At 33.3% G+C, this 15708-nt stretch overlaps 2 protein-coding genes across 2 annotated transcripts in view; one reads left to right on the top strand and one right to left on the bottom strand.

Moving 5' to 3' along the window:
• LOC126821089 (forkhead box protein N3) overlaps positions 1–826 on the bottom strand; it is a 52273-nt gene extending 51447 nt beyond the window's left edge. The window contains exon 1 of the mRNA XM_050549399.1: positions 768–826. Within this exon, the coding sequence (XP_050405356.1) occupies positions 768–780 (13 nt within the window). The 5' untranslated portion in view covers positions 781–826. The remainder of the gene's footprint in view (positions 1–767) is intronic.
• Positions 827–3888: 3062 nt separating this feature from the next.
• LOC126821588 (adenylate kinase 7) lies at positions 3889–14366 on the top strand (the record flags this gene model as incomplete). The annotated part of the gene is made up of 14 exons (XM_050550041.2): positions 3889–4003; positions 4580–4753; positions 5465–5573; positions 6033–6127; positions 6925–7035; positions 7502–7585; positions 8035–8120; positions 8494–8584; positions 9168–9245; positions 9768–9917; positions 10706–10834; positions 12359–12599; positions 13408–13671; positions 14281–14366. Coding segments are annotated over exons 1-14 (1797 nt in total), but the record flags the coding sequence as incomplete, so codon positions are not given.
• Between the last annotated feature and the right edge of the window lie 1342 nt (positions 14367–15708).

The following is a 15708-nucleotide window of genomic DNA, read 5'->3' as shown; positions in this document are numbered from 1 at the left end:
GCCTTCAATTGATATTTTTCGTCGCCCAAACCCATATACGATCAAAATGATCGCGCTGTCAAACTATCTTTCAATGTTAACAAACCCCCGCAACAGGTATATTGGATTCGACCAATACGTCACGAAGACATTGTTGACATCGACTCTGTCGAAATTACAAGTAAATTTTCAAATTTTTCAAGAGACAACTTGTTCTCATCGTTGTGATAATTAGTTGTGCAATGGATTTTATCGAACGGGAGTTGATTACAAACACACAGGTAAGTTTATAATAACCAAAGTTAAGTAGTTTGTTCATAATCGAAGAAATCCGTTTAAAATTTACGATGGTTCACACAGTAATAGTAATACCAGAACTAATACTAATAATATTAATTAGGCCTTTTGTTTTATTGTAAATTATGTAAATAAATGGCTATGTTATCATTACAGTTTGGATTTAAAAATACGTAGATTCTATACATAATAAGTATAATACGTATAAGATTTTCTTCCATTATCAATAAATAAAACTTGCCGAATGGCAATATTGCGCAAGAAATGTGTTATGCCAATAAAACGTAAACAAATAACATGTGGAACGGAAGTTGAGAGCGCATAATTTCCCGCGAATATAATGGATTGGGCATTTAATTTTAAACCCAGTCATACATTTTGGTCACGCCTCGTGGGTTTTTGCGGACTATTTTCGTAGACTATTATTCACCAACCTTCACGTAAAACAACAATGACGTGTATATTCACTGTTAAATTCTAACTGTACTCACCGTAAATGTCCATCTTTCTTGCCAAACAATGTAACGGAAGTTAATGATGATGACTAAAGATGCTTGTCACGTGATCAAGCTTTTTCCCCCGACCAGCCGCCAGTCTCTATAGACTCGATTATCACAATTAAACAGAAATGGAGAGCGATTCGCCTGTCGCGCTTTTTTGCGTGAATCACAGAACAGATTTTCCTAGGCGATATTCTGTTATGCATAATTTGTGACCAATTGTATTAGGTGTAATGTATAATGCTCTTGTTTAAATATTTATAACATTCAACAAATACTAAACTCCTTTTCTTTTTTTTTTTAATCTACCCGCGTTAAAAAACAATAGCATGAAATAAATTTATTTGCGTACTAGTTTGTCAATGAGAAAAGGAATGGCAAGCAGCCGTTTCATGGGTGTTAGGGACACAGTCCGAGATAGTCATTTATGAACTATGTTCTGCCATGTAGGTTTCGTGCTTTTCTCGGTGGGAATTTTAATACGTCAACAATACAAAGCTTTTGAAACAGAAATCGAAACTGATCGATGATTTTCAAAGCACGGAATTCCGATTTTCAAAGCACGGATTTTTTTTTATCTCTAGGCACGTCCTGACCCGTAGGCACGTTAAAATATTCCCTAGCTGGATTGATTTATCTTTGTTCTAATCAGACAGGAAAAAACTTTGCGAAACTTTATTTACAAAGTTTTAGTAATGTAGGCCTATAAATGATTTTTCCTCTTTTTAAATATATTTAAAGTTTTACTTACGATTTGTATCAATGGTCGCCTATTATCCTAATCTATAGTCGACAAAAACCAATAGCAATACAGTGAGAGCTCGCTTTCCTTGATGGTGATCAACTCATATCATGTGAACAGGACATTAAAATTGTTATATATTTCCTCTTATGACTAAATGTAAAGACAGATAAATATTTTTAACGTCTGCTTCTACAATAGAGTGATATCACAGACAAGTGCATGTGTAATAGCTTTATTTAACGTCCGCTTCCACATAAGTGATATCGCAGACAAACAAAATAAAGGTTTAAATAAGTTACCTATATTTGGAACGTGCCACGTGGACATAAAATGCTAATCAATGTCATAGTTTATTTTGTTGGTCATTTTACACTATCTCCCGCCTCCCGGGATGTAATAGTGCTGATTGTGAATAAGTTACAGCCCCCCTGCCGCCATTATAAAAAAAGATTTTAAATTGGTTATGCGACAAACATCACATTAATTACTTGGTGACACTCTTTAAAATCTTTAATCTGTCTGTAGGATGTCGTGTGTTGATAACTCCTTCCTTATAATAAGTAAAATAGCTATTTGTCGAATGTGTAAAGAAACCCGTCGCGTTTTATTATAACATCGTTTATGAGCGAATTGTGTCCTTTCTAGTTCCCCCGTAAGCCACGTAAATCTACAACTTAATTTTTAATTCACATTTTTTGTGCAATAATTTTATGCTGCTTTATAAAGGAGTCGTATTCGTCTTTGCTTTGAAACTTCACATTTTTAAAACATTGTATATTTAATACCATGGGTTATATGTATATTCACTTCGAGTGTGTGTATTATAACATGTAATGCATGTATACTCTTTAGAATATAGAGCATACTAATGTATGTGTATTTACCGAAAGTTGTTACTATGTGATGAATTTCTGAATTGTTCGTCTGTCATTTGTTCAATATTTCATTCTTTCATTTATTCATTTATTTCTTTATATATTTAATTCCTACAATCCCATTTTTTAAAATACCGATGAGTATATTTGTAGAGTATTCCAAGTTTTATGATAAACTATAATACACACTTTTGGAAAAACGGCTACTTATTTATTTGGGTGACGTTTCGAAAAGTATTCTCTCAACGTTATCACTGTTTCCCTGATAGTCACCCCGCCATTCTGAACACCAGACACGCTACTTGCCGCTACCATTTAATTTTCTTACTTTAGTTACGAACGTTACCCCGTTTGTAGGACGTGCTGTTAATATGACCCAGTATTAAATAGTTCAAAGGATAATCCCAGCATGTATTTATTACTGAGGGTTCTCACTTCTATAATACACAGAAGACTAGTGTGGATTTTATGTATATTCAAATAAATGTATACACTACTGATACACAGTCAGTAGACTACCGTTGTTTATGTGTGTATTTACTGTATATTATTGCACAGATGTTGTACACAATTAGGTCAGCAGTTCGCCGCTTCGAAAGAATCCGGAATCCTAATGTGTCTGACGGGTGTGACGTGCGGGACAGCGTATGCTTACCGTTTTTCTTGATACCACTCCATTATCGGATTATTGTTTTGATACTCTTCGTTTAATGTATGTGACAGGAGGTACTGGGTCGTCGATGGTGCATGCAACTGCCAGTACGTTAACGACCCAGTGACAGTGGAAAATTGAAGTAAGAATATGGGCCGTAGGTTGTTAGAGCAAAGTTTTATTCAAAGCAAAGCACACATCCGTCTTCACTAGTCCAAGTGGTCCAAAAGAGTACACAGGACGTTAAACCCCATTAAATTATTATTGTGCTTTTTTGTCCTCGGATTTAGGCAATATCAGTACATTATTTGCACCCTGCTATTCTGAAATGTCTGATATAGGAAAATAAATTAAAAGGAATAAAAGCAAAAAATGATTTTTTTCTTTCTTTTTCCTCTTTACGAATTAAAAAAAAAAATGAAACAAAGCAAGAGTCTGTATCGTTTTATTCAGATCAGTTGTGCTTGTTTATTTACAAAATAATATTTCTGTTTTAGTGTATTCCATTTTAATTGCGTTCGATAATATAAACCATTGTTATCAGGTTTAGATATTTATACGCGTCTCAATATAGTATTATTTTCATATATTTGTCCGATTAAAATCAGTCCTGTTAATCTATTAAAACTTAAATGGATTCCAGGTTGTGTTTACTAATTCGATTTTCTAAACAAAGACATGAAACCAACGTAATTAATTAGATAGATCTTGTTCACACAAGTTTTGTGCTCTAATCTGGGCTATATAGTATAAAAACGCGTGTATTTCAATCGAAAGTTTCATTCCCGCTAACCTCACAGAGTGGCCTCCCTTTTACGGAAGTAAATAGTTGCATAGCAACTAGTTGGCATTATCAATGGCGAGCTCACAGGATCAAGATGCAGGCGATAAGCCTAAAAGTAAACGGTTGTTTATCAACCAAATTGATGCATTTCAAGGTCGAAACACAGCAAAGGTTCGTACCAAATATTATCTGTAATAACTGTTTTCCTAAAATATGTATTTTTCAGTTAAATCGTCCCACAAAAAACGTTTTGCTACTGGGTATTCTCCGTCAACAAACAAACAAAATACGTCACAATCAAAATTAGAACTGCGAGGAAAAGAACAACTTACTTGTTATTAAATATATTGTTGTATTTGCAATTTTTTTTTCTTTCATAGATCATTTTCCCTTTTATCCTTATCAGTGCGATGTCGGTGTTATCGTACACATTTGGCCTGAGACTGAGAAAAAGCCTACCTTGACTTGTTGGCCTTTGTCTTTTGGCCTTTGTCAGGAAAAGCAATTACAGAATGTGTCCAAAATTGTTTTTTCTTGTTATGATCAACAACAAATCTGTAAGGTGGAAAGATTTTTAAGACAAAACCCCCCAGTTTAAGTTGGTAATTCAACGACTAACCCAGGACCCAAGTAGTACTAGGAAAGTACCACAATATTATGGACTAGACCAAGTGTTAATCCGAACCCAAACTATGAAACAATCACTGAAACGAATTTTAGTCAGTTATTTTTGTCTTTTCTCTCCAGTATTTATCACACTGTGTTGTTGGAGCATCGTTAGAAGAAGCTGAGGAAGAAGATGATGCCAAATCTGTTGATAGTTCTGTTATACCACCACCTAAAGAAGGTTGTTATGAAGTCGTTGGAACCACCAAAACTAGGGATTATTCTAAACCAGATTATATCAAGGAAATCATCCAGGTAATTTAGTTTCCATCTAGTTTTCTTGTGATCTGCATTGAACCAGTGACAAGGAGTACCCTGCTTCAGATCCTGGTGGAGCCACGGTGGCTAGGTGGTTAAGACGCTGGCTCGCTAGCCTGGAGGTCGGGTGTTCGATCCCTGCATTGGCCGAGAAAGTTCATCTGGATTTTCTGACGTGGTTTCCCCTTGTCAGTGGTGCAGAACGGAGGGCTGGACAAGGACAGCTGTCTAGTCCTTCAGATGAGACGAAAAACCGAGGTCCCATGTATACATTGGAATGCACGTAAAAGATCCCTTGGCAGTTGGAATTCGATATAAGAGTAGGCGATAGTGCCACTGCCCGGGCAAAATTTCCCTCATAGCACACTGTATGGCGTATGCCGTCTTCATTAGCCCAGTATAGGAGCAGAACAGTAGGACGTTAAACCCCATTTCATTTCATTTCAAATCCTGGTACATAGTGTCCGATATAGTTCCTTTTGGAATGGTCTTTTACAGACAAGGTCCTCTGGCCATTCCTAGTAAGCTGCAATATGAAAACACCTCTCTGTCCCACCCCAGTTCTAAGGCTACTGTATTATATATTCATTCCCAGAACAATAATAATAATTTGATATATTGGACAGAAAAATTCTATCAAATTTTTGTTATTTTGATAAATTAAAATGTATTGATTTATGACAAATATAATATTTGTTATATTTCCAGTATGATAATCGTGATCAGTTATATGAACAGTTAGTAGAATGTGATGTAATAGTTTATGATATAACTGAAGATCCAGATCAAATTGATGAAGCAGTATGGGCAATATCAGGTAAAGTTATTCATTGATATTCAATTTATTTTTGCAAGAATTTAGAAAGCCACAAATATAGGTAACATAAATCGGGTGAAAGGGTTTGCTTTGGAGAAGTGCGTTTCCAGCAACAGCAAGATGAAAATAAATTAGATATTGACTTACAAGACAGTAACTCTGAAAAATTTGGAAACTGTTATGTCAAATGATAGAACTAGAAGTGTTGGTATGATTATATTAGGACGCTTACTCTCACCCTATGCATACACAAAGTAAGTGAAGTATTGAAAAGAAAAGTTTAATTATATGTTTGTCATGAAATAACCTAGTATGTGTTGACTCCATGTTAAACTCTATTTTTCAATGTCTCAGAAATAGGATATGGTAGTTTATCATTGATCTCATTGAAATAATTAATCATGAAGATTGAATAATAGACATTTTAATTATTATATATTTTAATTTTTGTGATTGTAGAACTTCACGCTGATTTGGAGAAAATCGAAAGATCTAAGATGTTTATATTGATATCAAGTTGTATGACCTGGGCTAAAAGTAAACCTCTTGACCCTGTAAGTAAATATTTTGTTTTTGGTGCTCACAAGAATTGTTTTATTATTTGTCATGCAATTGTTTATTGCACTGTATACAAAAAATCTTGCATTATCCTTAGGCAAAAACATTTTTATTCACTTATTATCCAATAGGCTTAAAAAATTCAAAAATTAATTTATTTACTTTTCATTTGAAGCTAACCATTTCCAATCTACATGAACCAATTTTCTCCCTTTAGGGATCGATGCTAAGACACAGTTATCTCTGTTGATTGTGTTCCTTATCCAGGATATACTCCCAAAGTTTACGTTTTTGAAAAAAAAGCCCCCAGATACTCCCTGCTGGCAAATTCGGCATTTCCTGTATTTCTCTCTTCGTAACTGATTATTAGAACTGGAAGCCTGATGAATAAAAGAAAGACTGAATCTTATTCAGTCGCATCTGAAAAAAAGCTTTTAGAGATTTGTAAAGGACCCTTGACAGTTGGAATTCGGAATAAGAGTAGGCCATACTGGCACTGTCTGGGCAAAATTTTCCTCATAGCAGACTGTACGGCATATGTCTATCTTCGTTAGCTTGGATGGGGAAAAAGACAGTAGAACATCAAGCCCTGTATTCTTTAGTGTAATATATATACAAATAGTAACCATAAACCCCATTTTATAATTTTGAAGACATCGATGATTATTGGATTTAAAATATTTCCATAGTATTTACAAATAGTAACCATAAACCACATTTTCTATTTTTGAAGACATATTGAGGGTATAGACTGTAAATTTGATTTGTTTTTTTTTTGTTTTTTTATTTCCAGGATGATCCAGAAATCCCTTTCACAGAAGATGACTACAGACGGAGAAAACCACATCCTAATTTTAAAGAACACATTAGCGCGGAAAAAACTGTCATCAAATTAGGAAAAACAGTAAGAAATTATATCTTTCAAAAAATGTCTGAAGCACAAACATAAAATAAATGGCTTTAATCTGTCAAGTAAAGTTAATAACTGAAAAGTGCAGACAACATAAACATCTTCAAAAAGAAACTAAAAACTTATTTTTTTAACAAAGCTTTCATGTTTCCCCAGTGTGATAAGTAAACCTTATTCCAATTTGACATTATTTAACTTTCTTTTTTTTCCGGCTATTATTGATATTGTAACAGCGCATCAGAGCAGCTATTCTAGCTGGATGTTGGCGCTCTATAAATGTCCATTATCATATTATCAATTGATAAGAACATGCTAATATTGTAACGTGACTATACTAAATGGAACCCAAATCTGGTTCTGTTATATGTTTAACTTATAAATTTATGTTAAGCAATAGTCTGAATGGAAGATTTTCAGGTGATGAATTTTGAAATAATTATTTTTGTTTTTATTTTCTCAGAATAAGTCCAAATTAGTCACCTATGTTGTATGTTCTGGCTTGACTTATGGTGCAGAAGAAAATATTTTCCACTACTTGTTCAAGGTAAAAAAAAAACTTTAATTATATTATAGTTCTGTCTATATCTGTCTGATTAAATTGTTGACTCAGAAGAAATTAGTTCCAAGTTGCAACTTTCAATAAATACGTCAATACATTCAGTGACCGATCAAGGCCCTGAGGCCATGGACGGCTCATAGGATTGCAGGGAGTATGGGGGTTTTCCCCAAGAAAATTTTGAAAATTAGATTGTTGGAAATGCTATTTCTAATATATCCTCACGGATATAATATTCTGACAGATGCCCATTCGGATCCTACCTACCTACCTAACAATCTAAAAACACATTGGAAAACTTCCACTGTGTTTCATGATTTGGGCGAAAAAAGTCTTAATTATTTTCATCTTCTTATCTTTATCAACAGAGGTAGGGCACATAACTCTTTTATCAAAAGAATAAAATTTATTTATATATTCGACTTAAAATATTTCAGAGTGCATGGCATAATGTGCCTCAGCTACAGATTTTTGGTAATGGACAGAATGTTGTACCAACAATTCATATCAAGGATTTAGCAGGGTAAGTTGTGGTTACAGATTTATAAGTGTAACTTTATTATATTTATTTATACCACTGTGTAAGCTTAAAGGCACAACAGGCCATATCATTCATTGATGTCTTAAATGTCATAGAATTATTTTAAGACTATTAAAATATAAAAGAAAACATTGTGAAGAATAAGATATAAAAAAGTGATGATTATGGTACTTTAATTGTCTAAAACACATAAAGATGGCATTGTGAAATCAGTAGAAACAATGTAAACTTCAAATGGTCATAACTTAAGTAATGAATAATTTCTGGACCAAAATTACGAATTAAATTGTAAATTCTATGCTGGTGCTTTTTTTTGTTCATGTGTCTTAATTTTTTCCATTTGATTTTTTTTCAGAGTTATTCAAAATATAGCTGATTCTCGACCTAAAGTCAGATATCTGATTGCTAAGGATGATGCACAAAATACTCTAGAAGAGATTGTTAAGGTACGAAAATTGTTTTATTTGTCCTTGTCTTTCAGTTATTACAAAACGATAAGGTCTACTAATGTACAGATTATGGTGCACGTTAAAGAACCCGTGGCAATTGAAGAAGGGTAGATGAAATTGGTGCTGTTTAGGCAAACCTATACCTCTCATTGCATATGTTGCCTTTGAAATGAAAATGTCCATATGTTAGTAGGGTGTTGGGTGGCCGAATGGTTAACACGTGCAAGGGAATTATTGTAATAAAATTGAGCTATATTGACGTTAAACCCCATTTCTCTCTCTCTCTCTCTCTCCATATGTTAGTCTCAAAATGACACAAGTACTGTGTTAACAGCAAGACTCATTCCATTCCATACTTTTATTGACCATTTTTACAGGTGTTGATTTATTTGGATGAAGCACTACTATCATGAAATTTGTCTTGTCGTCAGTGGATAAACATTAAACATGATCCATTGTGTTTAAAATCTAAATGGAAGTAAAATACATGGATTAAAGATTTTTCTTGAAAGATTGAATGGTAACACTAATTTCATTTCAACATTTTAAATTATAAAAGGGATGTATGTTATATTTTTAGGCTGTTAGTACAAATCTGGGATCAGGTAAAGTGAAGAGTATCAGTAAAGAAGAAGCTTTATTACACCGGGATATTGAGGTAATGAATTATCTCCCCTTTAGTCTTCAAATTATTTAATTTCAACTGACTTAAAATCTGCTGATTGACATTTGCATGCTCTGGACAATATCTAATTTTTCATAGCTTAAATTCACATTAAAAGTTACTTAGATTGAGAAGACAAAACCAAAATATTGATCATAGTTAATCTGAGACTTGGATTCAATACGATTAAAAAGAGGCCCATCAAAACGCTTTCCCAGCAGAGGATGCCAAATGTTGGACATTTTAAAATTATCTTTGTCCTGAATAGAAATGAACCATATTATTCTATTTAGAGATTCAACTATAATTTAGTTTGTTAGGGATTAAAAATCCCTCAAATGGCGATTAGTGTTTTGAAGCCCATTTTTGAAAACTTTTCTTGTATTTGTAGTAAAGTTTTATACTTTTGTCACAAGCTGTGTTAGTAAAATTAATCACTCTTGCCCATCCATATTTAAATTTTTTTTTTTTTTTTTTAAATCATCCATTTCAATGTTCCTTACTTTCATTTTGTAGCAAGCTGATTTTGACATGTTATTAGTCAATCTAAGAATGGATGCAGTTCATGTTAAGGAAAGCATGCGAATAAACTGGGTATCTGAAAGTGGAATGGTAGATAACTTAACACCATTAATAAAAGAATATAAAGATCTTAGAAAACTACAGGTATGTCTTTTTATTCAGTTTTCCACTAAAAGTAATATACAATTTACGTGAATTCACTACTTTCTAACAGACAAAAAGAGGGTGTATAATTTTCAGCTTCTATTATTGCACATGAGAGATCCTTGGAAATGGTCTTGTGACACCTTTTCACTCTACTCAAGCAGACTTCCAATGGGTATGTCTCAGCTACATTGATAATAATTTAGTTCATTGTAGTTTAAATTAAAATTTTGATATTTATTTAATAATAAAATTATCAATATGTAAGTCACATAAGGAAGAATCTTATCGATTCCCAATAGTCTTTATCTTTCCCATCTTCAGTAGGATGTTAAACCCCATTTCATTTCTTTCCATCTTTCTGTTCACATTTTGACTGTTAGTAGGGATGTACTACCAAGCTGATTGTGGGCATTTTAGGGTATTTACCATTGTATTCTTAGTGTATATATGTAGTAATGTTATGTTAAGTATTTGTATGCATTGCTAATCATACAATCTGATTAAAACACAGATCTGTATTTTGTTTCGTTTTTTTATACTTTCGACAGCCTACACTACATGAGGATCTGACCAGATGTAGTGGAGCAGTGTCATACGAGTGGCTTTTGACATCAGACATTTATTAATCAATCAGCGTTGACGTTTCTGTGCACCTCACGCCAAAAATTTGCCCTAACAGACCGTTTCATTGGCTAATCCCTCACATCAACCATCAACTCTTCCAGATCCTAGTGTAGTAAAGACAAGTAAAATGAAATTTTAATATTTTATATTACATTTTTCAGCCATTACGTGCGGTTATATTAGGACCACCTGCTGCTGGTAAAACAACCATCGCTGATCAACTATGTCAGTTTTATAAACTTCATCATATTAAAATTAAAGATGTTATAGATGAAGAATTGGAAAACCTGGTAAGTTCATTGCTGTCATTTTGTCTTCATAAAATAGATCACTACAATATGTTTCATGACTTGGTATATTACAGGCATTGTCACGCTCTGGCATAAAAAGTAAACTCTCATTTTAAGTAGAGGAACACAATTATATATGCATGTGCAAATATTAAATTTTTGTACGCCCACATTTTCTTGTAGACCCTCTGGGCGTCACAATTTTATAAAATCTTGATGAAACTTAAAGTATGGTTATATCCAAAAGATCTTGGTTCCTGTCAATATTCATGTTAATCGGACTGTAACTTTCTGGATTGTACAAAAAAATTGGGGTTTTTTTTCGCTTGTTCTCTGTCCATCTCTTGCAAAAATGTGGGCGTATCTTGCCTGGCAACTGCTGGTAATCATATTTGACATCGTTTATCTGTTAATTATTGATCAATCAACACACGTTCTGATTCAATAAATGACATATCATTCAAATATGATATTATATTTTATTGTATTTTTAAATTTAATAATAGTTTTGTCAAGTTCATTGCTTGGGAATTATTCTGCTTTATTATGATGTCATTTAATTGTCATCTGTGATGTCATATAATTGTCATATCTGACAAGGAGTAGGGTTGCCTGTTCAACCTTGTGAGTTTTCTCCGGATCCTCCAGTTTCCTCCCACTGCTAAATAACCCTTACACGCAAACAAATTATTGACATAAAATTGAACCATATGTTAGTCCCAAAATGACCTAGTTTGTGTCGAGTTATGATATCATTTTGTTGAGTTATTTATCTGTGATGTCATTTAATTGTCATCTGTGATGTCATATAATTGTCATAGTATATATTAATTGCCTTAATATTTCCATAATATATATTATATCATTTAAATTATGATTGTGTTATATATCTGTACTGTCAATTAATTGTGATGTCATTTATCTGTAATTTCATTTATTTAGTTCATTTATTAATAATGTCATTTATTGTTTTCATCCTTTGTAATTATGTCGTTTGACTTAAATTTCATTGTGACTTCGTTTATCTATGAGGACATTTTATTATTATTTCATTAGTCTTTGAGGTCATTTATTACTGAGATCATAATTTAATGATAATTTCATTTCAATGTAGTTTGACTTATATTTCAATATGTTATCTGTGAGATCATCCATTATGATGGTCATCCATTATGATTTCATTAATCTGTGAGGTCATGATGATCATCCATTATTTCATTTATCTGTGAGGTCATAATGGTCATCCATTATTATTTCATTTATCTGTGAAGTCATAATTGTCATCAATTATTGTTTCATTTATCTGTGAGGTCATCATGGTCATCCATGATTTCATTTATCTGCGAGGTCATCCATTATGATTTCATTTATCTTTGAGGTTATGATGATCATCCCTTATGATTTCATTTATCTGTGAGGTCATGATGCTCATACATTATGATTTCATTTATCTATGACATCGTAAAATTAAAGCGTTCAAACCTGTTCTTCAAAATACTGATTTTGAATAATTATATTTTGTAGGCAATAAAAGCAAGACGAGCTGATGTAGAAGATGAGGATGAAGATGATGGAGCTGCTCAGGATGCTCAAGATTTAATAGATCAGATAAACGAAAGCAAGGAACAAAATAATGGTAGAATAGAAGATCAGTATATCATCCAAGCTTTCAAGAAAAAACTTCATTCCATGTCCTGTCAGAATCAAGGCTTTGTCCTCGATGGTTTCCCTAAAACCCTTGAACAAGCTCGAGAACTTTTTGTTGGTGAGTTATAACATTTAATTTTTGTTTATTTTTGAGAGATTTATTAACGACACATTGTGAACATAGTAAAAATCCAATATTGACTTTAATTCCATACACAATATCTGCTTAAAAGATGCATATTGGTAGCAAAATGTCTAATTTCCCATAGTTTATTCCACACTAAGTTATAATGAAAATGATTATTAAAAATTTAATCAAAATATCAATGATACATAAGCAAGAGAACCTCTCACATTTTCTTTTAACGGCATTCAGCAGTCTAAAATGCAGTTTAAAGCTAGCACTGTAATTTTTGTTGATAAGATATGACATTTTTTGTTATTTTTGGTGGTAAACTACATATTAATCACCAATAAAATACCAATTTTATTTACCAACTATGTCCAAACTTGGCCCAAAAGCATGATAAAAAATGTTGCTGATGACAACAAGAGTCGAATTTTCTTTTATGTGGTCTAGTATCCATGGAAATGCAAAGAGACGATGAATTGTCTTGGAAATTCAATTAGTACATGCTAAAATTGAAATCGATAATCCCCCTGAACTGATCTAGGTCAGGGAAACCTTCTTGTTTGCTATAAATAGGTGGGGGGGGGGGTCCACTTATATCTCCATTAAATGGTAAATACAAACCTTCAGTCCATATAGAATAAAAAGTTGTCTGATTAAACAGCATATTAGTCCCCAAAATTTTCAAATCTATTAATTCTAACATTATTTATGGCCATCTAAATTTCATATTGGTGTCTGTTGATTTTAAGCCACCATTTTGTCTTGATAACTGAGTCTTCTCATTTTCTTACAGGTGAAGATGACGAGGAACCCGAGGAGTCAGCAAAGGGAGGTAATTACGACAAAGCAATCATGCCAGAATTTGTAATCTCCCTGGATGCAACTGATGATTTTTTGAAAGCTCGAATCATGAACCTGCCAGAAAATATTGTCTCTGGTTCACACAATACAGAGGAAGGTTTAATGAGAAGGTTAGCGGATTTTAGGGCAGTTAATACAGAAGACGAAACGGTACTGAATTATTTCGATGAACTAGAATTCCACCCAGAGAAAATAGGTAAGTCCATTTCATTATTCATTTAAAAAAAAATAAAAAGAGTAGTATTACTTCAAAAGTATAAACATAACCAAACATTCAGCTGCTCAATCTGTAATGTTTGATAACCTTGATTTTTGATTATCAAGTACTATTACAGGCCTTGAAAAACAATTTTAAATGTCCAGACTGAGAAAATGCCACCAGAACTAGCACCCGGGCGTTAAACTTTATGCCAGACTTGTGTTAGAAATATCAATAAAAACACAGAAAAAAAATAAATCTGTGTCATACATGACAGGCACCAGAGAGATTGTCCCTACGCGCAAGCGAATTATTGAAATATAATTTAACCATGTTAGTCCCAAAATGACCTAGTTTGTGTCGCGTGGAGGTTAAACCCCATTTCTCTCTCTCTCCAGAGAGATTGTTCCTGATTAGGCTGGGATTTGTGCCTGACATTGTATTATGTCAGGTGTGATATTTCCAGGCATCATAATGCAGCATTAATTAAGCTGGCACCAGGTGCAATCCCTAATGAGCAAGAAATTTAATCTGAAATCTAGCCAGTTTTCTTATTCAGAATAAATAATTTCACACAAGATATTTATTTTTCAAAAACATTTTCAGATGTAACAACAGATAACTCAGTTATGATGAAAGATACAGTTGAAAGAATCAAGAAAATTATGGGAGCGGCTAGAAATTATGGTATGATTTTTTTTTATGATTATTATCCAATAAATGTATTAATTATTTATATTGAATTATTTTATTATGCTCCTCTACAATCTTAAATACGTATTGGCTATGTGGAGGCATGAAATATAGCTTGTGGTACAATAAGAATATTTTTTTTTCATTGAAAACTGAAATGAAATAAAATGTAATGGGGGTGTAACGTTCTACTTTTCTTCACCAACTAATAACAAAATCCTATAAAAGAATTTGGAAGAAAAAAAAATATCCCTATTAACTCTTGTATTATTGAGACTTGCCCGTGCAAATTCCTATTTACAGAATTTGAAAAATATATAATTTAGGGGGGGCGGGGCATGGCCGAATGGTGTTAGATCACAAGATCTGGCATTGAGTCAGTGGCGGGGTTACGAAATCCTGCTTGTACGTGACAAGGTGTAGTTTCGTCTGTCAAGGCTTTTGTGTTTTTTCTGGGTCACCGTACATGCAGGTGAATTATTGAAATAAAGTTGAACCATATGATAGTCCCGAAATGTGCTAGTTTATGTCGAGCGGACATTAAACCCCATTTCTCTCTTTTTTATATGAAGATTATTTGTGTATAATAATATTACAGGTCCAACAGCAGAAGAAATAGAACAAACCAGAAAAGAAGAAGAAGAGCAAAAAATGAAGAAAGAAGCTGAAGAAAAAGAATTAAGAGAAAGAAAAGAAGCGGAAGAGGCTGCTGAAAGAAAGAAGAGACAAGAGGAATGGGTAAGAAATTTAATACTCTATACATCACATAAATAACATACCGGTAGTTAAATGCAGCAAAAAACAAAGGGATAAACATATTTATTAAATAAAATGAAATCAAATGGGGTTTAGCATCCCACTTTTCTGCTCCACCCAGGCTTTTGAACACAAGACATATGTCGTGCAGTGTTCACACGGCAGGACCTGGATTTTTTCGTAACAGTCAAACAACTAGACACTTTCTCTTGCCAGGTCCCTTGATAACACTCAATCTGATTAAAACACAGATCCTATTTAGTTTCGTTTTTATAGTTCAAAATTTTGTTTTACTTGTCTTTACTACATTAGGATCTGGAAGAGTTCTTATCGTTATCATGTTCTGAATGATGTGAGCTATTAGCCAATGAAACGGTCTGTTACGGCGAGCTTTAGGCGTGTTTTGAACGGAACTGTGGGTAATCCACTAGTAACATCAATGCTGATTGGGTAATCAAATGCCTGATGTCATAGGGTCAAAAGCCGCTCATATGACCTCTGACGCGACCTATTGCTACAAATGGTCAGATCTTCATGTAGTGTAGGCCATCGAAAGTATAAAAAAAAGAAACGAACTATAGATCT

This window comes from Patella vulgata, chromosome 5 (genome assembly GCF_932274485.2).
Source record: "Patella vulgata chromosome 5, xgPatVulg1.2, whole genome shotgun sequence".
In the NCBI taxonomy this organism is placed as follows: domain Eukaryota; kingdom Metazoa; phylum Mollusca; class Gastropoda; family Patellidae; genus Patella; species Patella vulgata.
Note: the sequence above shows the minus strand (reverse complement) of the source record. Positions and strands in the feature narration are given on the sequence as shown.